This window comes from Aspergillus fijiensis (genome assembly GCF_003184825.1).
Source record: "Aspergillus fijiensis CBS 313.89 unplaced genomic scaffold BO72scaffold_22, whole genome shotgun sequence".
NCBI lineage: Eukaryota > Fungi > Ascomycota > Eurotiomycetes > Eurotiales > Aspergillaceae > Aspergillus > Aspergillus fijiensis.
Window position 1 is genome coordinate 304,096 of NW_024468998.1, and position 26,009 is coordinate 330,104.

General features: G+C 56.4%; 11 protein-coding genes across 11 annotated transcripts; 7 read left to right on the forward strand and 4 right to left on the reverse strand.

Annotated features, from left to right (window-relative positions):
* The first annotated feature begins 231 nt into the window (after window positions 1–231).
* Window positions 232–2,820, forward strand: BO72DRAFT_447937 (cation:proton antiporter). Its single transcript, XM_040944674.1, has 7 exons — window positions 232–541; window positions 604–810; window positions 879–1,004; window positions 1,066–1,116; window positions 1,185–1,305; window positions 1,392–1,923; window positions 2,012–2,820. The coding sequence occupies exons 1-7, from the start codon at window positions 505–507 to the stop codon at window positions 2,411–2,413; spliced, it is 1,476 nt and encodes a 491-aa protein (XP_040801490.1). The 5' UTR covers window positions 232–504; the 3' UTR covers window positions 2,414–2,820.
* A 613-nt stretch (window positions 2,821–3,433) lies between these two features.
* Window positions 3,434–4,306, forward strand: BO72DRAFT_496146 (YoaK family protein; the record flags this gene model as incomplete). Its single annotated transcript, XM_040948606.1, has 1 exon — window positions 3,434–4,306. One exon carries the CDS (start codon window positions 3,434–3,436, stop codon window positions 4,304–4,306), a length of 873 nt encoding a protein of 290 aa, XP_040801491.1.
* Window positions 4,307–4,609: 303 nt separating this feature from the next.
* Window positions 4,610–6,306, reverse strand: BO72DRAFT_527637 (uncharacterized protein; the record flags this gene model as incomplete). Its single annotated transcript, XM_040950124.1, has 6 exons — window positions 4,610–5,032; window positions 5,099–5,331; window positions 5,409–5,567; window positions 5,627–5,818; window positions 5,872–6,133; window positions 6,184–6,306. The coding sequence occupies 6 exons, from the start codon at window positions 6,304–6,306 to the stop codon at window positions 4,610–4,612; spliced, it is 1,392 nt and encodes a 463-aa protein (XP_040801492.1).
* A 553-nt stretch (window positions 6,307–6,859) lies between these two features.
* BO72DRAFT_428730 (Zn(II)2Cys6 transcription factor) lies at window positions 6,860–9,735 on the forward strand. The gene is made up of 8 exons (XM_040943040.1): window positions 6,860–7,020; window positions 7,075–7,197; window positions 7,258–7,583; window positions 7,643–8,199; window positions 8,261–8,534; window positions 8,601–8,776; window positions 8,892–9,075; window positions 9,137–9,735. The coding sequence occupies exons 1-8, from the start codon at window positions 6,959–6,961 to the stop codon at window positions 9,640–9,642; spliced, it is 2,208 nt and encodes a 735-aa protein (XP_040801493.1). The 5' UTR covers window positions 6,860–6,958; the 3' UTR covers window positions 9,643–9,735.
* Window positions 9,736–10,316: 581 nt separating this feature from the next.
* BO72DRAFT_509344 (flavin-containing monooxygenase) lies at window positions 10,317–11,969 on the forward strand (the record flags this gene model as incomplete). The annotated part of the gene is made up of 1 exon (XM_040949325.1): window positions 10,317–11,969. The coding sequence occupies one exon, from the start codon at window positions 10,317–10,319 to the stop codon at window positions 11,967–11,969; it is 1,653 nt and encodes a 550-aa protein (XP_040801494.1).
* A 177-nt stretch (window positions 11,970–12,146) lies between these two features.
* Window positions 12,147–12,866, reverse strand: BO72DRAFT_458715 (cupin domain-containing protein; the record flags this gene model as incomplete). The annotated part of the gene is made up of 1 exon (XM_040946390.1): window positions 12,147–12,866. The coding sequence occupies one exon, from the start codon at window positions 12,864–12,866 to the stop codon at window positions 12,147–12,149; it is 720 nt and encodes a 239-aa protein (XP_040801495.1).
* A 601-nt stretch (window positions 12,867–13,467) lies between these two features.
* BO72DRAFT_458716 (ankyrin repeat domain-containing protein) lies at window positions 13,468–14,337 on the reverse strand (the record flags this gene model as incomplete). Its single annotated transcript, XM_040946391.1, has 1 exon — window positions 13,468–14,337. The coding sequence occupies one exon, from the start codon at window positions 14,335–14,337 to the stop codon at window positions 13,468–13,470; it is 870 nt and encodes a 289-aa protein (XP_040801496.1).
* Window positions 14,338–14,577: 240 nt separating this feature from the next.
* Window positions 14,578–16,793, forward strand: BO72DRAFT_477354 (uncharacterized protein; the record flags this gene model as incomplete). Its single annotated transcript, XM_040947437.1, has 4 exons — window positions 14,578–14,955; window positions 15,017–15,133; window positions 15,199–15,899; window positions 15,954–16,793. The coding sequence occupies exons 1-4, from the start codon at window positions 14,865–14,867 to the stop codon at window positions 16,791–16,793; spliced, it is 1,749 nt and encodes a 582-aa protein (XP_040801497.1). The 5' UTR covers window positions 14,578–14,864.
* Window positions 16,794–17,830: 1,037 nt separating this feature from the next.
* On the forward strand, window positions 17,831–20,102 carry BO72DRAFT_428741 (phosphotransferase family protein). Its single transcript, XM_040943041.1, has 3 exons — window positions 17,831–18,139; window positions 18,199–18,824; window positions 18,895–20,102. The coding sequence occupies exons 1-3, from the start codon at window positions 17,964–17,966 to the stop codon at window positions 19,782–19,784; spliced, it is 1,692 nt and encodes a 563-aa protein (XP_040801498.1). The 5' UTR covers window positions 17,831–17,963; the 3' UTR covers window positions 19,785–20,102.
* Window positions 20,103–21,824: 1,722 nt separating this feature from the next.
* On the forward strand, window positions 21,825–23,373 carry BO72DRAFT_106244 (uncharacterized protein). The gene is made up of 2 exons (XM_040938910.1): window positions 21,825–22,444; window positions 22,514–23,373. Exons 1-2 carry the CDS (start codon window positions 21,927–21,929, stop codon window positions 22,926–22,928), a joined length of 933 nt encoding a protein of 310 aa, XP_040801499.1. The 5' UTR covers window positions 21,825–21,926; the 3' UTR covers window positions 22,929–23,373.
* Window positions 23,374–23,637: 264 nt separating this feature from the next.
* On the reverse strand, window positions 23,638–25,880 carry BO72DRAFT_527644 (WD40 repeat domain-containing peptidylprolyl isomerase). Its single transcript, XM_040950125.1, has 3 exons — window positions 25,777–25,880; window positions 25,311–25,688; window positions 23,638–25,257 (listed from the first exon to the last, which is right to left on the reverse strand). Exons 1-3 carry the CDS (start codon window positions 25,850–25,852, stop codon window positions 23,819–23,821), a joined length of 1,893 nt encoding a protein of 630 aa, XP_040801500.1. The 5' UTR covers window positions 25,853–25,880; the 3' UTR covers window positions 23,638–23,818.
* Window positions 25,881–26,009: the final 129 nt, after the last annotated feature.

The following is a 26,009-nucleotide window of genomic DNA, read 5'->3' on the forward strand; positions in this document are numbered from 1 at the left end:
GGCCTCGGCGGGTCTTGGCGAGAAGCGTTAGTCGGTATATATATGTTTAACAGGTATTCGGAAAAATGTTCACGGTGCATGGCCAGGCAGGCTGACGGCTGGTTCCAACTTTTCGGGGAAGCTCTTGGCAAACCTTAATGGGAAGATACCGCCACCTGCCTACCGATGGCATCCATCCATTACTCCAGAATGAGGACATCGTTCCGTTCGCGGAAAGTTGGATATGTGGGCCCCGGGGACCTCATTCTGCACGAATTAAATTATGCCAAGGGAATCGATGACAACGTGCTTGAAGCGGTGGACTTTTTGAAGTTCCGCCGTAATCGCTGCCACTTTTATTATTCCGTGCAGTCCGAAACTCCTTAGAAACCAGGAAAGAAAGTGAGAGAGTCTCGCTCGCTTTGGATACAAATAATTAAACCTCCCTACCTCCCCCCCCCCGCTAAAGCCCCCCCGTTGTGAACAAAAATACTCAGTTCGTTCCACTGGCAAAGCTCTTGTGCCATGGCGGGAGGCTTTCTACCTTATCATGAGCCAGGAAGTACGGTCGCCCACACTCCGTCTAGACACCCTTCGATATCCAGTCTTCTGATCAATATGCAGTTGTCGACATCCTCATCCTGATTTCCTTCTTTTTCATCTTGTCCTTGGCAGAATGGGCCTCAGCGAAGATAATCCGCGCCGGCATCATCGGCCAAATCGCGGTTGGTATCATTTACGGCAAACCGCTCGCCGATATCCTTGAACTGGACTGGCAAGAAACCTTTCTATCTCTCGGCTATGTTGGCTTGATTTTGATCATATTTGAAGGTACACGGCTCATGTCGTGCCGCTGATCTGGTGGTCCTGGTACTCAGCACTAACGCTCTCTTTTCCAGGTGGTCTCAGCGCTCGCCTCGATCTCTTACGGGCAAATTTGGTGCTTAGTATGCTTGGTGCAGCCACCGGGGTTTGCTTTCCCATTGGCCTGTCGTACCTGCTTCTCTATCTCGGATTTGGATATGGTGGGCTTCCTCATCCATGCACATATCCCCGTCTCTGTATAATCAGGCTTACGATTCCCAGGTGCTGTAGAAACCTTTATCATTGGAGCAGCGCTATCTGCAACCTCTCTGGGTAAGCGGACGGCTGTGGCTCGCCATTCTGGCGATCCCTTCAATGGGTTGTTTGCTTACACTGCCAAGGTACAACTTTTGCAGTGATCTCTTCCGCTTCCAGCACCGTCGATCTTGCACAGACCCGAGTAGGCGCTGTCCTGGTCAGCGCAGCGGTCATTGACGACGTGGTTGGGCTTGTCATGGCAAGGTTTGTGCGCATTCTCTCCTGGCACAATCCTTCTGAGGGGCTGGGAAAACCTTTCATACTGACCGTCGCATTTCGCTCCTCTGCAGCGTCATCGAAAATCTTGGTCAGCTCAAAGGCGGCGGAGTCAACCTCGGCTGGCTGATCGGGCGGCCGATCGTGGCCTCGATCGCGATGGCGATCGTGACGCCACTTGTGACCAAATACCTGTTCGCGCCCGGGTTCCGGCGGTTCATCGAGCACGACTTTGCGCGGTTCGACCACATCTCCAACATCGTCCTGATGACGCTGTCGCTGAGCGCGTTCATCACGATCGCGGCCTACGCGGGGACCTCGGTGCTCTTCGGCGCCTTCCTGGCGGGCACGTTCCTCACCTACCTCCCCAGCAAGCACCCGACGGGCCCGTTCGTGGTGCTGAGCCGGGAGGAGGGCGAGAAGCTGGCGCACAAGAGCCCGACCTTCGTCCACACCTTCGAGCGCTACCTCGTCGACGTCCAGAAGTACCTGATGGAGCCGTTGTTCTTCGCGAGCATCGGCTTCGCCATCCCCTTCGTGCAGCTCTGGACCGGCCGGCGGATCTGGCGCGGGATCGTCTTCACGCTTCTGATGGTCGTTGCCAAGGTAAGAGGTTCTCCTTCGGGGAAGATAACTTCCTTTTTTTCTGATGCGCACTTCTCGCTCACTGCTGGGATTTCCGGCTTGCAAACAGTTTGTTGTGGGCGTGTGGGTGCCGATCTGGGGCCGGGGGCCTGCTCGCAAGCAGGAGCCGAGGTCAGCGGCGGTAGAGAGTGGTGGGTTGGAACACGGGAGCCCGGCGCGTCCGGAGAATGGGCAGGCAAAAGACCCTGCGACCACACTATGGCTTTCAGCCTTCCTCTTGGGGTCTGCGATGGTCGCGCGGGGCGAGATCGGGCTCCTGATCATCGAGATCGGCTATAACGAGACATCCTACGTCAGCGAGGAGGGCTTCATCACGGGCGTCTGGGCGATCTTGCTCAACACGATCATCGGGCCTGCCGCCGTGGGGCTTCTGGTCAAGTACTGCGGCAAGCGCATCGGAGAAGGCGAATGGGGGCTTCAGCGCTCGGGGGTGGCGGTGGCCCCGGCTTAGGGGCTCGAGAACCCTGACTACATCTGATTCTGTGTGAGGTGTTCTTTTCGTGCCGGCGAGACATCAAAGGCGCTAGAAGCGAGCAGGATGGCCAGATCAGCAGGCACTGGCCCCTTGGAGTCTGCGGCAGGATCAGGTTAGGGCTGGCGGCGGGACTGTGAGGCACACTTCTCCGGAATCAAGAGGAGTCTTCCTCTCCTCCGGAGGGTGAAAAAGCCCAGCGGTGCGAAGGCAAGGCCTCAGTATCATAGTGGAGTGTCCCGGTTGAGGTTTTCTGGGCACTGCTGCGAATATCTTGCTTGATATCGTTGATCTGCTCTTAACACGTGGGCAAGAACTCCCGTGTGGCTGCATGCATGGCTGGATTACGTACACTATCCGGTGGTTGATGATTCACCACGAATCAGGAGCCATGGATGGCGAGCAGTCAATGGCTTGGAAATAGCCCAGGCTGTGAAATGCGTCCAGTGTCTTGGCAAACGTTGCACTGATAGGCAGTAAATCTCCTATCGGTGCCAATCACAGGCCCAAGGCAACAACTGGCCGGGAGGTCGCCTCGCATAAGGATCTCGCCATAAATGAAAACCATATCTTGACCACGACTAGGTGTAGGCTCATGATTGACATGCCTCTGGTATCATCAGATTGTGGGTCTCCTGGGTCGAGATCCGATTTTGCTTTCGTGAAGAAGTCATTCACGGGGCAAACGCCGACCCGGGCTTCATCCGAGACGGCGAGCTCCAATCGCCGATGCCCACGGCACTGAACCTAGTTGTCCAGTATAGAACCCACAAAAAGTGGATCTATTTCAAAGTAATAGTCAGCTCTTCTTGTAGAAGCCCATTTAGAACTTGAAAGAAAAAGGTTCAGTGGGAGAGAAAGCATTCGACAGGCCAGTGGGATCGCCGAGCTCCCCACTCACAGCACCCTAAACCCTCATATTGCTCTGCCCCCACCCATTGCACTACCTTCCACCACTCTCACATGTCACACGAAGATGTCTACGCACGACACACAACCATGTATACCGACCAGCACGGCCCATCCGCACACCCTCCCCCGTCTCTGGCGCCTCCATGCGACCAAGAACCCATAGCCCTCCCCCTCCCCAGCACGCACCCTCTCCCCGCGAAGAAACCCTCACGCAGACGCCAGCTAACTCGCTACCTCACCCACTCAATCCACGAAGACCTCACCCTCGAAGCACAACTCCTCCTCCTCTCCTTCGCGATCGGCATCCAAGACGCCGCCGCCTGGCGGGACTACGGCTGCTTCGCCTCCAACCAAACGGGCAACCTCCTCTTCCTGGCGATCGGGGGCGCGGGGCTCGCCAGCTCGGGGGACTACTCCTTCCGCCATCTGGGGATGAGTCTGGGGGCGTTCGTGGCCGGCGGGCTGGTGCTGGGCCAGCTGGGGAACGGGCTGGGCGCCGTGCGGCGGCGCTGGTGGTTGCTGGCTTCGAGTCTGCTGCAGACGGGGATGGTCTTTGCCGCGGCGGGGATGTGTCGGCCAGACCGCTTCGCATCTCGTGAGGTGGGGCAGAAGGCAGAGAAGGAGGGGGAGGCCACCACGCTGGCGACCTTGTTCCTGCTGGCGTTCTCGTCCGGGGCGCAGGTGGCTATGGGCCGGGCGCTGAAGATCACGGATATCACGACGGCGATGGCCACGGCGGCGTATGTGGATGTGGTCATTGATCCGGCCTTGCTGAGGTGGAGGAATCGGAAGAGGAATCGCAGGGTCCTGTTTTTGGGGCTGTTGACGGCCGGGTGTTTTGTCGGGGCGGCGGTGGAGAAGGTCGCGGGCTCGAGGGTTACGTTGCTCGTTTGCGCGGGGTGTAAGGCTTTTGTGACGCTTGTTTTTCTTTTTACGCCGGGGAGTAAGGAGGAGGGATGATTGGGAGGAGGGTGGGTGGGTTAGCGAGGAGCTTGGGTTTATGGTTGGGCGTAGAGAGATGAATAGAGGAAGGATGATGTGGTAGACGGTGGTGGTGGTGACGGGGGAGGGCTGGATTCTGTGATAGATCCCAAGAGCGCTTGCGTAGGGCTGGGGGCATGTCTGTACATACTGTTGATTTTAATGCAATTACCCTGTCTACATTTGAACAAGCAACAAAGCTCATCATTCGCAAAGCTCTTATAAACCAGTGTATGGTTCCTTGCCTCAGGCACCGCAGCTTGACTGATTCAACAGAAAATCTCATGAGCTCGAGTTGTCAGCACACGACCAGGCCGACCCCCCCGACTCTTTCTGCCGAGACGTCGCGATGATATTCTCGATCGATCCATAGGTGCCCGCAACCATGAGAAACGCCCCCAAAACAATCACCAGCATGCTCCACATAGACAACAGCGCCCATCGGAGGGTTGGCTGCTCGCGACCCCGCGTCCAATTGTCATACAGCCACATGCATCCCATTGGCTGGAAGGACATGAATGTCCCGAGGAGAGCGCCGATCAAGGACACTAGGTCACTAAAGATAGGAATTCCGCTGGCGATGAGGTACGAAGAGACCGTGACGGCCAAAGTGCAGCTGAGCCAGGTAGCCCAGTGGGTGAATGTGTTTGCGGTCAGATGGCTGGAGCCTCGGAGGATGCGAACGAACAGGTACTTGCTGGCAAACTGAGATGCATGAATACGGTGTTAGATATGTCAACTAAGGATAGGACCGTAGCGATGAGGACTCACGTGGCAGACAATGATCGTACTGGCGATCAGGCCGGGAAGAGCGATGCCATAGGAGACTTTCTTGATCAAGGTTCCGGCAGATCCGAGAGCAGGCGATGCGACGTAGGAGCCGCAGAAATAGTAGATCACTGTCCCGATGGAAATGTATGTCGCCGTCACGGCGGTCTGACAAATGAGAAGGGCTCTGGTGTAGAGGGCAGGATTGCGCATCTCTGCTGCTATAGGGAAGAATCCTGGGTGGTCGGATTTAGCATTTGCAATACTCGCATTTCATTCTCGCGACAACGACTATCACTTTAGATAGACTCACCGGGAGTACCGGCAAAGGCATATACCACGGAAGAGACAGCAGTTATGGCTTTGACAAAAGATGGACGGCCGACGAGCTTGTAGTCCGACTTCCACGCGCCCGTTTGAGGAGCCGTCGAGGGCCTGTCTTGAAGTGCAACTGCGATCGTGACCATCAAGACTATAAGGAATTTCAGGATTAGCCGATTGTCTCTAAGTCAGGATAGGAAGGCCACTCACCAGCAGTAAGAATACTCCCCACCCCCGCCCATGCAGTCCATTTGATCCTTCCCAGCGTCCGAATACTTGCCAAACAGTACGCACTAATCGCAGACACAGCAACAAAGACCGCCGTGCATGTGCCATGAGCTGAGACCGCATTGAGCCCAATGGACGTGCTTAGTAGACCGGAGCCCGTACAGAAGATCCAGTCTTGTACTGTATCAGCTCGAGACAATACGATAAGCATAGAAATGGGATCGTACAGATACACACCCCAACACCGAGAACCTCACGCCCGAGCCGACCAAAGATCAACTCCCCTGCATCGTCAATGGCGTAGACCTCTGGATGGCGGAGTTTGAACGTGCCGATAACATAGTCCGACCATGTTGTAATGGCCGCAATCGCACAAACACATATGACCCCAGGGATGAGGCCGAGAGTGTCGTAGACCTGTGGGATGCCAAGGACCCCGAGGCCAAACTGGGTCTTGATCATAAGAGCCACAGTCCCGAGCCATCCGACCTTGCTTGGTTAGTGAATAGACCTCGATATCAAACGAATGGTAGACTTACATTTCTGTAGTTGGGACCATCTTCAATGATCTCGCCGAAAACTGCATCTTCTGCGATAGGAGCAGGAGGCTCCGCTTTGGACTTATCGGTTGCGGTAGGTGTTAAGGGTCGGATGTCTGACATCTTGAGACTTTGGTTAAAGGATCATTGAGCGTATGATACAATCCAATTCTTACACGATGGGAACGGATATTACGTGCACAAAGGGTCGGTTTTATAGCCGGAGGCAGTGCTTATCTTTCCAGATGCCATTACCGGTCCGGGAGGACTTATCTGTGTTCCCGATATGTGGCAAGCAAAGCATACCCTATATCTCAGAGGCACGATGCAAAGGTACAAAGCGGACGCTCATGCCTCCAGCGGAATCGAATGCCTGACATCCCGTTTGTGGTTGATGCCGGGGAATGTCAAGCCCTTAGCCAAGAATACAGGAAATGCGGGGAAAGTACGGGGTATCACGTACAGACTATAAAAGAAATGGAAATTGACGTATAGAGCCCGAGGATAAATGGAGTCATGTTAGGTCTACGATAAGTGCAGCTATAATCCGGCGTGGATTCGACCCCTCATCCGTCAGACTAGGCAGGCGTGTCCGGATAAGCGAGTAGATATGAAAGAGGGGTTGCGGACGGAGTACTGTACTAGTTAGAGTTAAGACTAGGTATAAATGCAGACTACGGCCACTTGTCCCGACACTTGTGGCTCGTATTCTATTCACTCCCCACTTGAGCCAGGGCAAGTCCCCATCTTCAACGCATACTCCACTATCTCCAACATGCCACATCGTGGCACTGCTGCCAGACGCTCGCTAAAGGCAACGAGGCGGGTGAGCAAAGCGTTGGTCCTATCTCCCACAGCCGTACGCCAACCATCGACTGACTAAAAAGCCAGCTGCCGGAGATCTCGGGATCAGAAGATCAGATGCACGGGCTCGCATCCCTGCGATCAATGTCATAAACGCGCCTTGAAGTGTGATTTTGATAGCCCCTCGGAGAAGATTCTGGTGACTCGAAGGCAAGCGGAAAACCTTTGGCTGGGACTATCAGCTATCTAATCAGGTCCACGGCTGTGCAGATATCTCAATGATCTCCACGATCGATTAGCTGCGTTCCAGCATAAGGCTAACCTGCCTCGCTCTCCTACGTCGACGCCCGATGGCCCTAGCCAGCATGCGGATACTGCTATCATAGACCAACATCTTGTAGCTGAGGATACAACATTACCAGAGTTGCAAGCCTCGCGATCATCACATACTAGGCGAGGACAACGCTTACCGTTCCAAGATGTTGCTCCTGGTCAAGCGGCAAGAGCTCACGTGAGAATGGAGGCAACAACACCTCTTACAAACCCCCTCGCTTTTCACATAATGGACTGGGTCCCTGGTCCCACGGGCCGACCAGGTGCGTATTCGTGGTTATTAGAGGTTTCAACAACGGCGGCTTATGGTTAACCGTCATAGTATTCATGGGCACATCGTCCAGCTGGGCCTTCAGCCGGCGAGTGTTAGGGATGACGCACGAGCGACTCACCGGAACCCCACTGTCGCCAGACCCGGAATCCCTGCTATTCGACAACCATGTATACCGCCTCAACTGGGATGGTACTCGGTCTAAAAATGCAACGGATATATTTGATGTCTCCCACCTGCCTTCGCCAGATTTTGTCAAATACCTCATCAACTCTGTGAAGTTCCACTGCGGACAGCTATTCTATCTCTTCGAGGAGGACCGCTTCATGCAGCAGCTGGAGGTGTTCCAGCGGAATCCCGCAGAGCAAGCCCAGGCCTCACCGTTATGGTTCGCACACTACCTGCTAATTCTCGCCTTTGGAAAAGGCTTTGTGGTTCAGAGCGTGAGGTCGCAGAGTCCCCCGGGGGCAGAGCACTTCATCCAAGCGATGCAGTGCATGCCGGACTTGAACTTGTTCGACGGCGATCCGATCGAGATGGCGCAAGTCCTATGTTGCGCGGCGCTCTATCTTCAGTGCGTGCACCGGCGCGGGCCCGCTTACCGTATGGTGAGGAGCGCCCGTCTCTTCTTCTCTTGCCTTCAAGGTGCCCCGGATACTGACAGTCTAGATCGGGACTGCCCTCCGCTGGGCCCTTGAGCACGGCATGTACACTGGAATGCGCGGGCCCTATCTCGACGAAGCATACGTCCAGCGCTGCAGCCTGGTGTGGTGGACCGTCTATGCCCTCGAGCGTCGGATGTCCTCCCTGCTTGGGGTACCGATGGGGATCTCCGAGGAGAGCATCAGTGCTCCATTTCCATCGATCTCAGGGCAGATCCAGGGTGTCAATGTACTGGAGATGCAAGTGGTGCTCTGCCAGATTCTGGTAAAAGTGGACTTGAGTGCGTGCTGACCCGCTCACGTCTGTCGCCGTATCTTAGCTCCCCTGGCTAACTCCTGGCTGCTAGCTGTCTACGGCAGCGAAGGGAAATTAGATAGCCGCTACCTGAGCGCCACCCAGTCCGTTCTCCGCGACATCGCCAAAGTCACCGAGCAGCTGAACCGGTCGTTCGATTTGTACGCGAACGGCGAAATGGGCGGCATCTCACGGATTTCTGCACATTTGCATCTTCTAGAGCATCAGGTAGGACTCTCATACTCCCTGCGTCGTATTTCTATCACAGTCATTGAGATGTCTATGTGTTCTTTCAATTTCCGGTCTTCCTTTGGTCCCAGGGATAAAAGGCTTATGGGAGCAGTGCATAATCCTCACCACAAGGCCCCTCCTCTACATCTTCCTCCAATCCAAACTCGGCCACTCTGACCCATCTCTCCTGGATTGGCTAAAGTCCGGGACCGTCCACTCTCTCCTACATATCTGCCTGGAATCCGCCCAACAGATTCTCAGAATTCTCTCCAATCTCCTGGAGCAAGGACTCTTAGGTACGTATACCTTGCATCTCACCACAACCATACCCCACTCGCTGACTCTCGACCACGGAAGAAACATTCCTCCCCTTCGACGTGGACGCCACCTCCATCTCCACGATGCCCCTCATCATGGCCGCGGCCATCGACCCCTCGCTCTTGTCAGACCACGCCCTCTGGTCGCAGCGCGCCTACGCCATCTTGGACGAGATGCACCGACGGGGGAATCTGGCGGCAAAGCTGGTCGGGGCGGAGCTGAGGCAGCTCGACACCGAATTAGGCCAGCTGGTGAAGGGTGGTCATTTGCCTCTAGCTCTACCGGGGACTGGCATGTGTCCGCTGCCGACAGCGCATGAGGGGGATTCGGTGGTGGTGGATGCAGGCAGCGGGGCTGTTGTACCGCCAATCAATGATCCAGCAGGGTATGCTACGCAGCAGCCGGGCTTGGAGCTCGGCTTAGTGGATGGGTTCACACAGCATTACGAGCTGAGCCCCGACCAGTTGCTGGAGTTGGCGAACTCGCTGGATGTGAACAGTCTGGCGTGGCCGTTTGCTGAGTTTACGCAGATAGCTGGCAGTTGATTGGGCATAGCAGTACTACTTGACAACGGGCTTTGGTTCTTAAGCTTGATTTGACTTATACAGGCCATCGGCCAATCACACGTTCAAAAACGGACAGTGACATCACGGCAATAGAAGCTTCCTGTTACTTGTTCCTCTTGCCCTAAGGGCAGTACAGCACATACGGACGTAAATAGCATATATGGAAACATACATTATATACATGCATACAGGCATACAAACATACGTACATGTATAGATACACTATGCCGGGCATCAAGACACTTCCCAATCCCCTCATTCCGGCCCCCATCTCCGATCCGAGATTCCCGCATGTGGGCCGCCGCCTCATCCAATGGGATGTCCATATCGGCCAAATTGGCCGTAGGCTCATGTCCGTCGCTTATCTTTCGGTTGAGGCTTGGCCCGGAGAGCCACCCGAATTGATATGCAGAGAGGGAAGTGAAGAGTATACCACTTGCAACAAAGAGCAATTCTCGCTCAAATAAACATCACAAGGGGCTCTACAGCTAGAGCTCTCGTTCAGGAATATAGTATATAAAGTGTAAAGCATCGATATCATGAACCCAATACCACATAACTAAACCCCACCAACCTCTCCATCGCTCACCAACTAAACAACCCTAACTCTCCGCATCATCCCTTTTCCCACCAACACAACCACGAGACCAAGAATGGGCTTCTACACCCCCACCCCGGAGTACTACGACGCCATCGTCGTCGGCGCCGGGTTCGGCGGCTGCAACCTCCTGCACCAGCTCCGCAAGCTCAACTTCCACACGCGGGTCTTCGAAGAAGGCGCCGGCCTCGGCGGGGTATGGTACCACAACCGGTACCCGGGCGCACGTGTGGACACCAAGACCCCCTTCTACGAATTCTCCGACCCCGACCTCTACAACGAGTGGGAGTGGTCCGAGCGGTACCCGGGCCAGGCGGAGATCCTACGGTATTTTGCCTTCGTGGATCAGAAGTGGGATCTCAGCCGGGATATCGAGTTTGGGGCGCGGGTGACCGATGCGCAGTGGAATGATGCCACCAAAATGTGGAAGGTACAGACGAGTCGCGGTCATTGCGTGGATTGCAGGTTTCTCATCTTGTCGATGGGGTTCGCGGCCAAGAAGTATATCCCCGCGATGGAGGGGTTGGAGGATTTCGGAGGGCTTATGTGTCATACGGCCGACTGGCCGGACCAGGCGGTGGATTTGGAAGGGAAGAGAGTCGCGGTCATGGGGACCGGAGCAACAGGCGTGCAGGTGATTCAGGAGTTAGGGCCCAAGGTCGGGGAGTTGGTCGTGTTGCAGCGCTCGCCGAATTGCGCGTTGCCGATGCGGCAGCAGCAGTTGCGGCAATGTCGCCAGACGGTGATGGGGAAGAAAGTGACAACAGATAAGGCCTCCTACCCCAAGCTGTTCGCCCACATGCGTCTCTCCCTGACGGGGTCGGACGACCCCCCGACCCCGCGCAACGCCGCGGATGACTGCCCCGTCCAGCGGCAGGAGCTGTACGAGCGGCTCTGGGCGAAGGGGGGCTTCGCGCCCGCCCACGGCAACTACCAGGACATGATGACCAGCCTGGACGCCAACACCTTGTTCTACGAGTTCTGGCGCGACAAGACCCGCGCTCGACTGACGTGCAGCGCAGAGCTGGTGGAGCACCTCGCCCCGACGCGCCCGCCCTTCGCCTTCGGCACGAAACGCCCCTCCCTCGAACAGCACTTCTACGAGGTCTTCAACCAGGACAATATCACCCTCGTCCCCCTGAAGCAGAACCCAATCGCAAGGGTAACAGCCACGGGGATCCAGCTCGCCGACGGCACGACCATCGCCCTCGACGCTCTGATCCTGGCCACGGGCTTCGACGCCGTCACCGGCAGCTTCACCCGGCTCAACATCACTGGCACCAACCAGGACCGAGACCTGGCGGCGGAGTGGCGCGTCCGCACGCGCACGCATCTCGGCATGGTGACGGCCGGCTTTCCCAATCTCTTTTTCCAGTACGGGCCGCAGAGTCCCACCGCGTTTGCGAACGGGCCCCTGATCTCGGAGATCCAGGCGGAGTGGATTTTGGCCACAATGGTGTATATGCGGGAGCGTGGGTATGCGACGTTCGATGTCAAGCCGGAGATGGAGGAGCGGTGGGCCCAGGTCACGGACGAGGCGTGTGCGCGTACTCTCATGGGGAGTAATGAAACGACGTGGTATATGCGGGGCAACGTGCCGGGGAAGAAGCGGGAGGCGCTGGGGTATATGGGGGGGTTGCCCAAGTATCAGGAATATTTGAGGGAGTGTGTTAAGGGGGGATGGGAGGGGTTTGTCATGGATGGATAGATTTATGAATGTCATGTTGTGTGTACCGAATTGATTTGCACCATCGTGTTGTCACTTTCTGGATGATTCGTTCTATAATTGCACAGATGACAGGTTGCTGAATACATACCAGAGAGCTGAGAGGTCTCAGGTATGCTACATGATAAGATCCACACAGTGCTTACATTAACTGATCCCTCAAAGCGCCGCTTTTACCCCCTTCTCCTTTCCCTTCCCTTTCCCCTTCCCCCAGTAAACATGAATCCCCCCCTCCCGCCCAAACACCGGATCCAGCACCGCATTTTCCACCCCCCAAACCTCCCCAAACCGTCCCACATGCTTCCCTCCCTCCGCCCACGACCAGGTCGCCTCCCCGGGATACGCCCCCATCATCGTGAACCCCTTCACTTTCCCGGTGGCCTGCAACTCCCCCACAAACGCCCTCTCATCCGCCGCCTCGATCCTCTGCGCCCCACCCCCCGTCAACGCCACGGGTTCTTCGTTCGCGGCAGCAACATCATAAGATTTATGCGCCACGCCCGCCGGGATGACAAAGAGATCTCCCGCCTCGACGTCCACAAAGACACTGCCTTCCTCGAAGTCCGTGCCCGCCACGCCGTAGGTATGCTTGGCTGGATCGTCGGCCAGGTCGGCGGTGCCCCAGCGGATGCGGCCGGGTCCCGACAGAACGATCATGGCCTCGTGGGTGTGTGGGTGGTAGTGGGAGCGCTGGGCGTGGCCGTAGGTGGTGATCCAGCGCGGGGTCCAGTGGTTCTGACGGAAGGTGTCGTAGGCGAGTTGGGCGTTGACGGTGCCGGTGGCCGGGTCGAGGAAGCAGTTCTTGTAGAGGAGGAGGGGTTTGTGGGAGTTGGGGATCAGGGGGGTCGGGGGGATGGAGTAGGGAATTATTTGAGGCATTTTGGATGTTTCTCTTTTTCAAAAGGTTGATTTTTGATGGATTGATTGACTTATGATGTGAAGTTGGATTGGGTGGAGGTGAGAGGAGGAGGTAGGGTCCATTAATGCGTATTATAGATGATAGATGGTGGAACCTTAGCCCTAGTCCCGAGTCTGGGTTGATGGTTGAATGACTCGGCTGATTTGGCTGATGCGCCACCTGCGCGGTGACGTCCAGACCCACGGGAAGCGGGGGGGTCGACATGACTGATCACGCTCTCCTCGACCTTAGCAAAACCTAAGTCGATATTCGAACCCGTTCTTTGGCGAAACGCGGATGCCGCTGCTCTTGTGGGAGCAACAGATTGTCGGCGCAACCAGGTGGCTCGACCTTGCGATACTCGTCTATCTCACCCTGCAAAAGCCACTCACCGTCACCAGCACCAAATATGACTGTCACCACGAATTGAGTTCTGCGTTGGAATCAAGCTGCCTTTTCATACCCTACTGCCAATACAGATCACCAACTGAGCGCGCATCTATCGACAACTTGACTACACCGAGCGTACTGCAATAATTCCATCCACAAACTACTTCTCGTAAGCAAACTTCATTTGCATGATTAGTTACTTAGAAGCTGCACGATCTCCTTCTGTCCCCGCCAAACCGCAAACCGCGAGGCTGTCCAACTCTTATTCCCAGACACCAGGGCGGCATCCGCGCCGGCGTCCAGCAAGAGTCGCACAATGTCCGCGTGGCCGCCTTCGGCCGCTGCCGCCAGGGCCGTGTAGCCATTGTACCGCGCGCCGGGGGCGTTCACATCCGCCCCAGCCGCCAACAGTCGACGGACGGCGGACCGGTGACCGTTCAAGGCCGCGCCCTGGAGCGCCGTGAAGCCATGATATCTCGAGGCTGGTGCATTCACATGCGCACCGGCATGGAGCAGGAAGTCCACCATCTCGTCATGGCCGCCCAGCGACGCGGCCTGCAGCGCGGTCCGGCCCCGGTTGCTGGCCGGCGGGGCGTTGAGTTCCGCGACGGGCGGCTGTTTGAGCTGGTGTAGCAGCCATCGTAAGATCTCGAGATGGCCGCCCTCCGCTGCGGCCTGCACGGCGGTGCGTCCCATGTATTTGTGCGGGGGACGGCGGATGTCCGCGCCTGCGGCGGCGACCAGATGGCGGACGATGGGGAAGTGACCGGCGCCTGCGGCTAGGGCGAGCGCGGTGCGGCCGCCGTTGTTGCCCCCGGGCGCATCCACTTCCGACCCTGCGGCTAGGAGCGTCTCGACCACGTCGAGATGGCCGTTGGCTGAGGCCGCCTGAAGTGCGGTTTGGCCGTAGTAGCCGCGGGCGGGCTCGTTGGGGTTGCTGGAGAGCTGTCTCAGGAGAAGCTTCACATGGGGCAGATCGCCTTGCGCGGCGGCTAGCTGGAGGGGCGTCCAGATGCTCTCTTCGTCTGGTTCTTCCTCCAAGGAAGGTGTTCTTCCGTGCATTGGACTTTGAAGTGGTGAGAGACTCACTGAGGGTCAGGACACGTCTCTATTGCCGGCCTTTGCTGAGCAACCACGTCGTTGCGAGTTCAGGCCTGACTTCAGTCCAACTGTTGTTAAGTTAGTAGTTAGTGCTTACGCGGTTATCACGGCACGGCATCTCTTGGCACAATGAAACAAGCACTCCGACATTCTCATGCGAGATAAGGACAGGTACAACGACAGGGCCGCGCACGGGTTTTACTCCAGTATATCTGTTCTCGATTGTTTTGAGCCACTTGGGCCAGCATCGTCTCACAGGAGTTGATCAGTCTAACATTTCTGGAGTGGAGAATTGTCTAGAGTGAGCATTTGAACAAATTGCCTCTCCATATTCTTGTAATACCGCTTGGGTTTGTCGCCCTCTTATTGTCCGAGTTTTGTTAGCCACTGTTGACAGTCACTTCCTGCGCCTGGCTACTTGCAACCTGCAGTGCCATCAACATCCTTCTACAACCCTACAAGCCACGTCCTGTGAAGAATCGCCAGTGATGACTACCCTGTTGGAAAAGGCAGTGTTCCACATACTCTTCAGAGACAAGAAGAAGAAGATCGCACACTTCCTTCGTACCACCACACGGGGTCAGTCAATCAATTGATCAATCGATTGATCGATTGATCGGTGCTAACCATATACATTTAGAGTCGCTCTTATCCGAGCTGCACATCAACCTCGTGCGAGAAGTAGCCACTTCCATCCCGCCAGAGTCCATCTTCGCCGCGTCTAGCATCCAAGACTCGACCCACGAGCATCCGCCTTGTAAGTGCTACCTAGCCGCGCGAGAGCGCAGCAGAGACTGACGCAATCTTTGGTAACTGTCTCAGACTGGTCGAGGAAGAGCTTTGAAGACCACCTCGCCCGAACCCATCCCGACACAATCATCCCCGACACGGCGATCGACGTCCTCTGGTCCTGCTTCTGCTTCTACGCCTACCATCCATTTACCTTCTTGGAGGCAGACGACCGCAAGGTGGAGCAGCCCGCCTTCGAGCGTGGGCTACTCCTGCTGTCGCGGCAGGGCACCCGGCTCCTCGGGACGGTACGCGATGACTTCGGCCTTTGCTGGGGCCGGCTGGACGAGCCTTGCACCTGCGGGCTCAGGGTGAATCGCATCTTCCGAAGCATCAGCCGGGTCGATCGCCGCCAGTCACGCTCAGATCCACCAACCGACGGCTTCGACACCTTCGTGGCCAACGACATGACGGACGCGATCCTCACAATCTTCCCCTCCCACCCCAAACTGCATCCGTCGCCGGAGCAGGTGCAGCCGCTGGCGGAAAGTCTGCTCGGGGGGCGAACGGGCCAATGTGCGATGAGGGCCGGGGACTTCACGGCGTTACTGTGCCTGGTCCTGAGGCTCAGAGTCCAGCCACTGACCCACCACCACCGAGAGTATCAACAGGGCTTCCTCGAGGAGCCCAGTGCGGACCAGGCGGAGTTGGCGGGGGTCCTGGTCCGATCGTTCAGTCATGACCAGAGCGAGTATCTGGCTCCCGAGATGGTGCTCCGGGCTTTGGACATTCTGGTATGTTTTCCTTGCCACTCTGCGGATCCCAGCGCTGATGCCTGCGCGGACCAGCCCAATCTCGAACAATCGTTCCATCAGCTGTGGGCCACTCTGTTTTCACTCAGCCTGTCCACGGAGCGACCGAATCTGGAGACCGGATCCTCCGCACCGGACACTATGGACGCGATCCTCCGGGCAGTCTCACTGTTCATCCCGCCGTTCCAGACCCACCACCGTTCGGAACTGGCACGAAGAGTCCAGGCGATCACCTTCCACAACTGCTACGATATGAACTTCCAAGGCTCGGCCGACAGCCTCGACCTGCGGCATATTCTCCAGCAAGCCACCACGCACGACCATCCGGCCGGTCGCGCGTATCTCGTCCTGTTTCTGGGGGATCACGCCCACAACTCGGACAAGGTAGTGGCGGGTGCATTCTTCCGTGACCTCACACTCGCCACGCCTCCCACCGCAAAAGAACACGACGACAAGCCGCCCCCCGAGAAAGACAAATCGCCCGTCGTCGCCCGTCCACAGCTTCTCTTCCAGCTTCAGCCACGGCTCAGCCTGTTCCGCTGGACCGGAGGACGCAGCAGCATGCCTCTCTCACTCTCCCCGGAAGACAACAGTCCTCCCGGACATCCCGCCCCCCGCCACTGCATCGGGGATCCCGATCAATCGAGGGTGGCACTCGAGATTGACGCGGACACAAAACAGGCTACCTTCCTGCGCGGGACCGGCCACGCTGCAGGCACACCCTCAGGTGGGTATGAAGAGCTGACCAGGAAGCATGCCAGAACTGAGAGTGGTGGTGGAGATTCGCCCGCGTGGCAAACAACCTTCACCGTGGGCCGCGTCGCGGTCTTCCGTGTCGAGGGCGGGCCGACCTATGCCTATGAGAATCCGTGGTGACTGGTGGCCAGCACGGACTGACGGTACGCCGAGTTGTCAGGGAGGTGCTATGACTCTATCCTATTCCTGGTACGTGCTGGTCTGTTGCCGTGTTGGAAGTGTCAAAATCCCGGTTCTTTTGAAAGGTCGATCAACACGGACGCACCACTGCCTATAGAACCAACTTGAGCAGATAATGAAGCATACCCTCTGGTGATCATGGATGTTAACTTGAGGGTGAACAGTGAACTCCTCCGGGGCCAGCCTCGCATGATATGGAGATTATGACTCACATTACATATAAGCCGTTTTGCGCAGTGAGAGGTTGGAGTCCCAGGCACCTTGGGATACCGTGATGTCGAGGCTTCATTTCGATGGTGTTTGGGCGCTGGAAGGGCCTCTTTTCTCGGTAAGAGGTCGGGTTGGTCCGTCCGGTATGAGTAAGAGCGACAGTTGCCTCTAATTTCGAGCTAGTCTTGCATCTGGGCCCATGCTTGATTTTATGATCTCGAGTTACGGAAGCAATCTCATGCGAGGAAGCAAGTGGCATGCATTGGGTCGAGGGAAAGTAAAGAGCGAGCAGAAGGAATGGGTGGGCGACATCACTAGCTTCGAGATCAGGGCTTGTATAATCGGCCATTGGTATTGTCGCGTGAGCGTTTTCCTTGAATAGCTATCAATTTGGTCCTACGCCCCGCGATGCAAGTCAGACAGCAGCAATGATTAGAAGCGTGAAGGCTCGGAATACTCAACAGCATCCATGACTAGATTTCAAGGAGAGATATCGATGTGTCCTGCATAGATAAATCCTCGGGTTTTGATTGTCATTGTAGGAGTCGAAAGAAGCAGACCCGCCCTGTTCACCCCCACTTCCATGCAACGCAACCTTGCAACAAAGCACGGATTTCCCGTGGTGGTGCAACGACCAGAGGATCGACGAATCTCATTTCCTCCCCGACTGCATTAGCGCGCCTCGGCACTGGGGAAATGGGATGATTCCTGCATCGGACCAAAGGGACGACCTTCTTCCTCCGAGCTGGCGGTCGAAATCACGTTCCGCCGACCCCTCTCCCCTCTCCTCTCCTCTCCTCTCTCCTCATTTATCCAGAGAAAACTTCATCTGCTGGTTTGCTCGTGCACTCGTTTCCTTGCCAGTCACGCAGACAATGAAACGTTCCTGTCCCAGGCATCATGAAGCTGTTCCTGGCCGAGGCCAGACGCCCACTATGGCCGCGGCTTAGGGTGCCGCATGCTTCCAACCCGCACACTAGAAACCTCACGTCCACCACACGGCGCTGGCAACAAGATCAAGATCACAATTCTTCCTCTACGTCAGACCTTTTCAACTACACATCGGGACGATGGATGTCTGTAGCTGATCTTAATTCCCGACCGCACCGTGCAGGACTGACCACCGCTTCACTAGCCACGACGAGCATCTCCGCCGGTCCCAACGCCGACGCCCGTTCAACGTCGCAGAACTGAAACGTCTGGCCGCCGCCGCGATCAACGCCCCCGCAACCGCGGTCGCGAGCCTACAGAAACTCGGCGAGGGCGGCTTCAACCGCACCTTCCTCGTCACCATGCGCGACGGCTTCCAGCTCGTCGCCCGCATCCCCTACCCCGTCACCGAGCCCAAGTACCTCCTGGTCGCGAGCGAGGTCGCCACCATCGAATACCTCCGTCGGCGGGGGTTCCCCGTGCCCCGGATCTACGGGTACTCGGCCACAGCGGACAACGCCGTGGGCACGGAGTATATCTTCATGGAGTGCGCCGCGGGACGGCGCCTCACGGATCGCTGGTTCGATCTGTCGGAACAGGAGCTGGCGGGGGTGGTGGACAGGGTCGTAGAGCTGGAGGCCAGGCTGTTCGCGCTCGATTTCCCCGCGAGTGGGAGTCTCTTCTTTGAGCGGGACCTGCAGTGCATGGAGACGGTGCGAGTTGCGGACGAGGCGGGTGCCGTGGGGGAGGGTCCGATTTGCATTGGGCCGGAAGTGACACGGGCGCTTTGGTTGGGGAAACGCCGGATCTTGCCGGTGCATCGTGGACCATGTAAGACTATTCGCGACCTTCTCTTCTCCTGACTGCAGATGGTTGAGCATGTCGATACTGACTGGAAAAGACACGAGCCCCCTGGATGTCTTGGCTGCCGGGGCCAGGAAGGAGATTGCATATCTCGAGGAATATGGACAGCCCGTGCGAGCATCGAAGCTTCTCCCCGCGAATCGATCATACAAGCAGTCACCTAGGGACCATGTCAACAATCTCAGCGACTACCTCCGGGTTGCGCCGTACTTGGTCCCGAGCGACGCGTCCTTGACACGACACACGATTCGGCATCCAGACCTGCAACCCAGCAACATATTTGTCAATGAGGACCTGGAAATTACGGGCCTGATCGATTGGCAGTATAGCACTATCTGCCCGCTGTTCCTGCAATGCGGGGTGCCGACCAACTTTCAAAGCGCGGATGGCGATATCCCCAGCCTACTGCAGGAGCCAAGATTGCCGGAAGGGCTCGACAGGCTGAGCGAAGCAGACCAACGCTGCGAGCGAGAGCTCTTCCGAAGCCGCTGGCTGCATTATTGCTATCTCACGGCGACGGCCAAGTTGAACCCGTCCCATCAGGCCGCCCTGACGGGGGACTTGGGAGTCTTGCGGCGGAGGTTGTGCCACCAGGCGGCCGTTCCCTGGGATGGGGATAATGTCACCCTCAAGGCCGATTTGATTCAGTTGACGATGAATTGGGATCGGCTTGTGCGATCGGAAGATGCGGACGCCTCAGCCTGCCCGATCGCGTATAGTCAAGACGAGGTGAATAAGTGTCTGCAGTTAAACACTGCGCAGGTGGAGTTGAATGAGCAAGAGCGGCTGTCGAGGGAGGTATTGGGTGTTGGATCTGAGGGATGGGTGGCTGCTGAGCGATACGAAAACGTCAAGGCATGCGAAGAGGTTTTGAAGGTTGATGAGATGTCTGTTGTCGATACTGGTAAAGAGAGCATTTTAGGTTAGTGGGGGTGGCCTGTTGTGCGATGGTCGCATTGAACTATGAACAGCGGTTAGCCTGAGGTTTGCGCGAGCATCGCCTGAAATAGGCTTCATCGGTTGGTGGTCCTTGATGGGCGAACTCCAGAAGACAGCGGTAAAGTCTCTATTCGATCCGTCTTCAGGCAAAACAGATCAAGAAGTTCGATGCGCTCGAATGGACTCTGAGAGACCTCATCGAGTGTTATTAGTGTAGTTTGACATTCCAATGGGATCTTCGATCGGCGACAATGGGCAGTGCTCCCACCCACGCACAAGTAGTCATTGAGAATCATTCTGCATTGTCGATTGTCCCGACTAGGAAGATTGATGCACGAGTGCTGGCCTATTATCATGACCACTTCCGTGGGAAACATGTTCTGGGCCCATAGCTAATGTTTCGCATGTCTGACACAGCCATTCTAAGTCGATGAGCCGGGGCTCCAAGCATAGGACTAGACCTCACTTTGAAAGCGAACAGACGGCGGTCCCGACCTAATGTGCACCTTGCATGGAAGGAGACCCAAGACATGAAGTTTCCGATCGGGCAAAGTGTGCTGAAAATAGAATATAGATCGATCCCTTGCTTTGACATCCCACTGGATCCGCGAAAGGGGCGACTAGGCCTGGTTGGGCAAAACGCCGCACAGTTCAACGTTCAACGCCGGCTTTTCCCTTGGCTGATAAGCCTTGGGCGAGTTTGGATGATTCCTCGAGTCAGGCAACGGGGCGCCATTTGTCTCGAGTTTCGATGCAAGCGACCGTTCATCTAGTTCGACGAATGTGAGTGTGAGTTGGCGTGGTTGACAGCAACCACGCAGTCCCGGGGAATGAATCCCCCTGCCCCTGGAATGAGATCGGGATTGATTCTAGGCTGATCCATGGATCCTGGGCAGGCTAAATCAAGGTTCAAATCGAGTTGGATCAACACGAGATGCGATCGACAATGCTAAGTTAACTCGGTTAAACTATTCTAAACTGAGGAGCTCGCATGGTGAACCCGGCGGGCGATATGGTAACGATGACTTCATGGGCCAGGAAGCCATTTCATAGTTAATCCTTAGGCATACGAGTAGTTCACCGGTACGTAGTGGGTACGAGTAGTTATTTCCTGCAGCATTCTGGGGAACCAGCGATGGGGACGGGCATCCACCGGATTGCATCATTGAAAGAGGAGCCCAGTGGAGCCCAGGAACGAGGTTATTGGGCATAGTGGCCTGCATATTTTTTTTTCACAGGTCAATCTGACAGGGCTTGCGGATGGCCGGTGAGGGGAGAGGAGAGGGATGAGCTGATGGTAAGGACGGAGTAGTGACAGGGGGGAGACGATGTTAGTGTCAGTGAGATCCGGTAAATGTCCACGAGAACCAAAACAAGACGAGAAGAGAGAAAGAGAAAGAGAAAGAGAAAGAGAAAGAGAGAGCATGACTGGGTCAGCAGAGCAGCGAGCAAGAGAGAGAGAAGAATTGCCAAGGTCGCTTCAGGGTCCAGAAAGTGTCCAGAAAGTGTCCCGACGGGCAAATACACAGGAAATACACAGGAAACAGTACTCCTACTACGCCCAACTGGGCGATAGTCACTCCAGGCCGCGCAACTTCCTTTCACTGACCAGTAACATAATCACTCACTCACTCACTCACTCCAGTCTCTCACTTACGCCCTCTCACTCACTCTCTTACTCTCACTCTTCAAGCCACTTAATCTCATCATCATCGCCAACATCGTCCCGCCCAGAACAGGCTTTCTCTCCTTCCTCCCCCCCTCTCCTTCTCCCTCTCTTTCTCTTGGCTATCTTCCTTTCCTCGGACCGACAATTCCTTTCTCTACCTTCTTCTCTCCCTTTCCCTCCCCTCTCCGCCCCTCCCTACCTCCTCCTCCTCCTCCCCCCCATTCCTTCTTCGTCTAGCTTCGGGGGTTCCGACTAAGTCGACAGATACAGCGCCCCGTCTTCCGGTATTCTCCTGGGGCTCCTCTCGTCACTCGTTCCACCTATTCAGTCGTCTCTCCTCCTCCTTCGCCGCTGTCCTCTCGCTTGATCTATTCTGTCGACATATCATGGTTTATACCCGTCAGTAAACATTCCTGACGGTCCCCACCGCCGTAACTTCAGCCGCCAAAAAAGCAGTCGTCATGGCACCTTGGCCTCAGGCCTGGACCGCCAGTCATGCTGCTGCTCCTGCCAGACCGACGACCACTTTGCGATCCCTCCCTCTGATCGCATACCTCTCGCTATTCGCCCTCCTCGCCTCCACCGTCGCTCCTGCGCAAACTGTCGCTATCCTACCTTCCGCTGCCTCTTCCTCCTTTCCCTCCTGCGGCCTGACCTGCTCCGTCCTCCTCCAAGCCCAATCTGAATGCCTGCCGCCTGCCGCTCCGCAGACAAACTCCGCCACCTACGCCTCCTGCTTCTGCCATTCACAGAATCTCACCGAGCTTCGCACTTCCTCAAACGCCGTCTGCGATGATACGTGCACCAATGCCTCCGATCGCTCGTTACTACGGACCTGGTACAACGACTACTGCGCGGTCGCAGCCCCACTCGCCGACGCTGGCAGCACGAACAACGAGGAGGAAAAATGGCAGGCCCATTCCGCTCAGTCAGTCACCAAGATCCGCGCATATCGGAGGACTGCCGCTTCCAACGCTTGGTAGGTATTCCGGGACGAACCATCCCTCCTCAACGCGGGCGCAACCTTTGCTGACGTGTCGCTTTGCAGGTGGTCCACACACTACAAATGGGTGATCATGGTCATCATCCTGGTCGTCGGGTTCAGCATCATCAGCGTGGTGGGCGTGTGGGCGAAGCGCCGCCATGATCGGAAGTACCCGGGTCTGTATCACGCCGCAGCCACGGGTGGCACAGACAGCGCTCTGCTGGCCGCCCGCCAGCAGGAGATCGGTCCCGCGCCGGGACCTGATACACGCGCGCCGGGTCAGTTCATGCCCGCCCAGTATGACCCCGCCCAGAATCCGGGCTCCATCGCCAGCAGTTCACACACCAACGTCGCTGCCGCTGCCGCTGCCGCCGCTGCAAATGCCCCCGGGCCCCGACCAGCGCGCACGTCATCCCGTCTGCAGAAGACGCAACCCGTATCCGACAGCGACACCGAAATCCGCGAAGTGGCTCGGTGAAACCAGACTCACGGAGGTCTGGTTTGGAAGGCAATGTCCACGATTAGTCATCGCAGGAACCTTTTTTCGCTGTCTCTGAACAACTGGCGGCTGGTCTAAATCTACTGAAAGGCAACACCCTCCTTTTCTTCTACCTCTTCCATTCATCTGGCAAACCATATGCCATGGATCGATAGCCCCTGCAGTTACCCCTTCAAGGACAAGACGAAAAGACATGGTCCCTCCCGCTGAGCTTTGCATATATCCGGCGTTTTGATTTTGTCTATAAGGGTATTGATTATTTGCCGCCGTACAGTACCAGTGATTCTTTTGTTTCCCTCAAAATGCACAGTACAAAGCATCACTTAACTTTCGTTTCTTCACTTCGCATCACACAAATCCTGTTCCGAATGTTGTGCATAGTTTCCTGGCTCAGGCATTTTCCATGCGGCTGACTTCCACGTCATATTTCGATCGAATATATTCTTCTTCTGTCATCTTCCAATGTCTGTCCTCTTGCATATTGCTGATCCAATGTGGGGTTAGAGAGATCAACCTTCTATGGTCTCTTTAGTCATCGGGGAAACCCAAATCGTTCGCTTCATTGACAACTTGTATGCTACCGGTTGCACCAGAGATACTATCGTAGTCTGTCCTGTTTTATCCAAAGAGGGATCACCCCCTGCGCTCGCCCACATGCAGAAATCAGTAGAAACACCAAAAAAATGATGGATGAATATGCTATGATTAAAAATAAGTCGTGATTCATACAAAGCTGCCCGATGGCTGATGACGGATATAAGTCTAGATGTACAGCGAACCCAGTCATAGTGACCCAAGGCCCTGCGGAAGGGGAAAAGAAATAACAACATCAACAAGAGCGCTAGCGGTAGTATCTCCTCTCTGTCAACTTACGACACCGTGATACTCACGATCTTGATATCCTGCTCGGGCTTCTCCTTGTAGGTCTTGGTGTTCTCGATCTTATGCACGACGTCGAGGCCCTGCACGGCGCGCCCGAAGACGGTATGCTTGCCGTCCAGCCAGGGGGTCTTCTCGGTGGTGATGAAGAACTGGCTGCCGTTCGTGTTGGGCCCCGCGTTGGCCATGGACAGGGTGTAGGGCTTGTCGTGCTTGAGGCTGGAGAACTCGTCCTCGAACTCGCCGCCCCAGATGGACTCGCCGCCGGTGCCGTCGCCGAGCGGGTCGCCGCCCTGGATCATGAACTTGCGAATCACGCGGTGGAAGATCGTGTTGTTGTAGTACCCGGCGCGGGCGTGGGTGGTGAAGTTCTCGACCGCCTTGGGCGCCGCCGACGGGTACAGCCGCAGGTGGATGTCGCCCATCGTGGTGTGCAGGATCGCTGACGTGCCCAACTCGGCTTTGTGGGCGGCGGTGGCCTCGCGGCCGCCGGCGCCGGTTTCGCGGAGGCGTTCGTTCTGGACGTCGCGCGTCGACTTGGAGACGTCCGTCTCGTTGGTGAAGAGGTAGAAGCGGAGTTTGCCGTAGCCCGTGCTGACGAGGATCGGGTCGCGTTCTTCCGATTCTTGGAGGAGCGGGTTGGCGCTGGCGGCCATCGAGACGGTCACCACCCCCTTCTTCTGCGGCTGCCCTTGGTACATGGCGAGGTTGAGGGCCCGGAAGGGCTCGTCCTTCGCGTAGACGCGCACCACCCGGTTGGTGTACGTGTTGATGCACTTGACGCCGTGCAGGGAGCCGTACAGGATGAAGTGGCCCGACTCGTCGAAGAGGACGTTGACCTTGGGCTTGGTGATGGGGTTCTCCAGCTCGCGCTCCACCGCCAGTCGCCGGCCGAACTCTACCTCTTCGAGCTGGTAGAGCGCCGTCCCAGCCTGCTGCATCTCCATGATGGTGGTGAGGGATTCGTCGTACTTGCGGTAGAGCTTGCCGGAAGCAAAGTCGAAGACGCGGATTTGGCGGTCGGGGAAGGAGATCGTCGCGAATTGCTCGCCGGAGGGGGAGATGGACAGCGAAGCAGGGGTGGATTTGGACTTCTTGAACTCGAAGAGGTTGGTGGATGATTTCAGCTCGAAGACGTTGTCGGGTTTCTCGAACGAGCCGTCGCCCGCCCGCCAGTACTCGATCATACCGGACTCATCGGCGGAGATGACGCAGTCGTACGCGTCGTTGAAAGCCATAGCGACCACGGGGCTGCGATGGATGGACTTGACGGTATGTAATGGGGTGGGGTTCTCGCCACGGCCATCGAACACTTGGATCATGCTGCTTCCTTCGTCGGTCACTGCCAGGAGCGGCAATGAGGCGCCACGGCGATGAACCCAGCAGACGCAACGCGGGTTGAAGTCGAGAGTAAGCATAGCCAATAGATCTGCAACCAACGTCAGACTACGTCCAACCGAAACATGGCTGTAGAGAAGATACCGAAAGTTATAACGTCAAAGATCTTGACAGTCTTGTCTGCTCCGGTCGTCGCAAAGCTCCTTCCGTCGGCACTGACGCTGACATGCTTGATCTCGGTTGAATGCGCCTTAAACTCCTTCACAAACTCCACGCCAACCGCCATTTTCTTCCAGAATTTGACGACGCCATCAATCGAGGAGGTGATCAGGAAATCAGTATGCGGAGTTACGGTGAGGAAGGACAATTGATCCTTGTGCATGAGCGACTTGGAGTACCGCGGCGACGAGGGCAGCGCATTCACGTAGACTTTCTCGAAAGGGAGCTTGCGGCGTTTCTTCTTCGGGGCATCTGCGGAGGGAAGAGCTGGACCGAAATCATCATCGGATGACGAGTCGTCACCTAGGGAAAAGCGTCAGCAACTGATCGAGCTCGAGGATGTCTTGTTTCGCAACCGTGTGCTAATCCTCCAGGTATCATGCGGGCATACCATCCTGATCGCCGCCATCCACGGCGGATATGGGGCGTTTGGCGGATGCCAGCTTCTGCTCCTCTTCAGCAGGCATGATGAATCGAAGTATGAGTGAGTGAGGCTGTAATTGAGGGGAAATGTGAAGTGGACGAGGGCGATGGACGACAGGAGACCGGCGACAGACGGGGCGGGCGGTCAGGTCGGGCAGTATCACGAACTTTTCTGGTTTGTCCCGCATTGGCTAGAGTTGG

What these genes read in the sequence shown, in the direction of transcription:
- BO72DRAFT_447937 (XM_040944674.1), top strand. Translation starts at nt 505, where the DNA reads ATGGCGGGAGGCTTTCTACCTTATCATGAGCCAGGAA. An exon ending in GCTATCTGCAACCTCTCTGG is followed by an intron (nt 1,117 to 1,184) that starts GTAAGCGGACGG and finishes TACACTGCCAAG; the next exon opens with GTACAACTTTTGCAGTGATC. An exon ending in TTCTGATGGTCGTTGCCAAG is followed by an intron (nt 1,924 to 2,011) that starts GTAAGAGGTTCT and finishes GCTTGCAAACAG; the next exon opens with TTTGTTGTGGGCGTGTGGGT.
- BO72DRAFT_428730 (XM_040943040.1), top strand. Translation starts at nt 6,959, where the DNA reads ATGCCACATCGTGGCACTGCTGCCAGACGCTCGCTAAAGGCAACGAGG. An exon ending in ACGAGGCGGGTGAGCAAAGC is followed by an intron (nt 7,021 to 7,074) that starts GTTGGTCCTATC and finishes CTAAAAAGCCAG; the next exon opens with CTGCCGGAGATCTCGGGATC. An exon ending in GCGGGCCCGCTTACCGTATG is followed by an intron (nt 8,200 to 8,260) that starts GTGAGGAGCGCC and finishes CTGACAGTCTAG; the next exon opens with ATCGGGACTGCCCTCCGCTG.
- BO72DRAFT_428741 (XM_040943041.1), top strand. Translation starts at nt 17,964, where the DNA reads ATGAAGCTGTTCCTGGCCGAGGCCAGACGCCCACTATGGCCGCGGCTT. An exon ending in TACACATCGGGACGATGGAT is followed by an intron (nt 18,140 to 18,198) that starts GTCTGTAGCTGA and finishes CCGCTTCACTAG; the next exon opens with CCACGACGAGCATCTCCGCC. An exon ending in GCCGGTGCATCGTGGACCAT is followed by an intron (nt 18,825 to 18,894) that starts GTAAGACTATTC and finishes TGACTGGAAAAG; the next exon opens with ACACGAGCCCCCTGGATGTC.
- BO72DRAFT_106244 (XM_040938910.1), top strand. Translation starts at nt 21,927, where the DNA reads ATGGCACCTTGGCCTCAGGCCTGGACCGCCAGTCATGCTGCTGCTCCT. An exon ending in ACTGCCGCTTCCAACGCTTG is followed by an intron (nt 22,445 to 22,513) that starts GTAGGTATTCCG and finishes GTCGCTTTGCAG; the next exon opens with GTGGTCCACACACTACAAAT.
- BO72DRAFT_527644 (XM_040950125.1), bottom strand. Translation starts at nt 25,852, where the DNA reads ATGCCTGCTGAAGAGGAGCAGAAGCTGGCATCCGCCAAACGCCCCATA. An exon ending in GGATGGCGGCGATCAGGATG is followed by an intron (nt 25,689 to 25,776) that starts GTATGCCCGCAT and finishes GCTTTTCCCTAG; the next exon opens with GTGACGACTCGTCATCCGAT. An exon ending in CTTTGACGTTATAACTTTCG is followed by an intron (nt 25,258 to 25,310) that starts GTATCTTCTCTA and finishes CGTTGGTTGCAG; the next exon opens with ATCTATTGGCTATGCTTACT.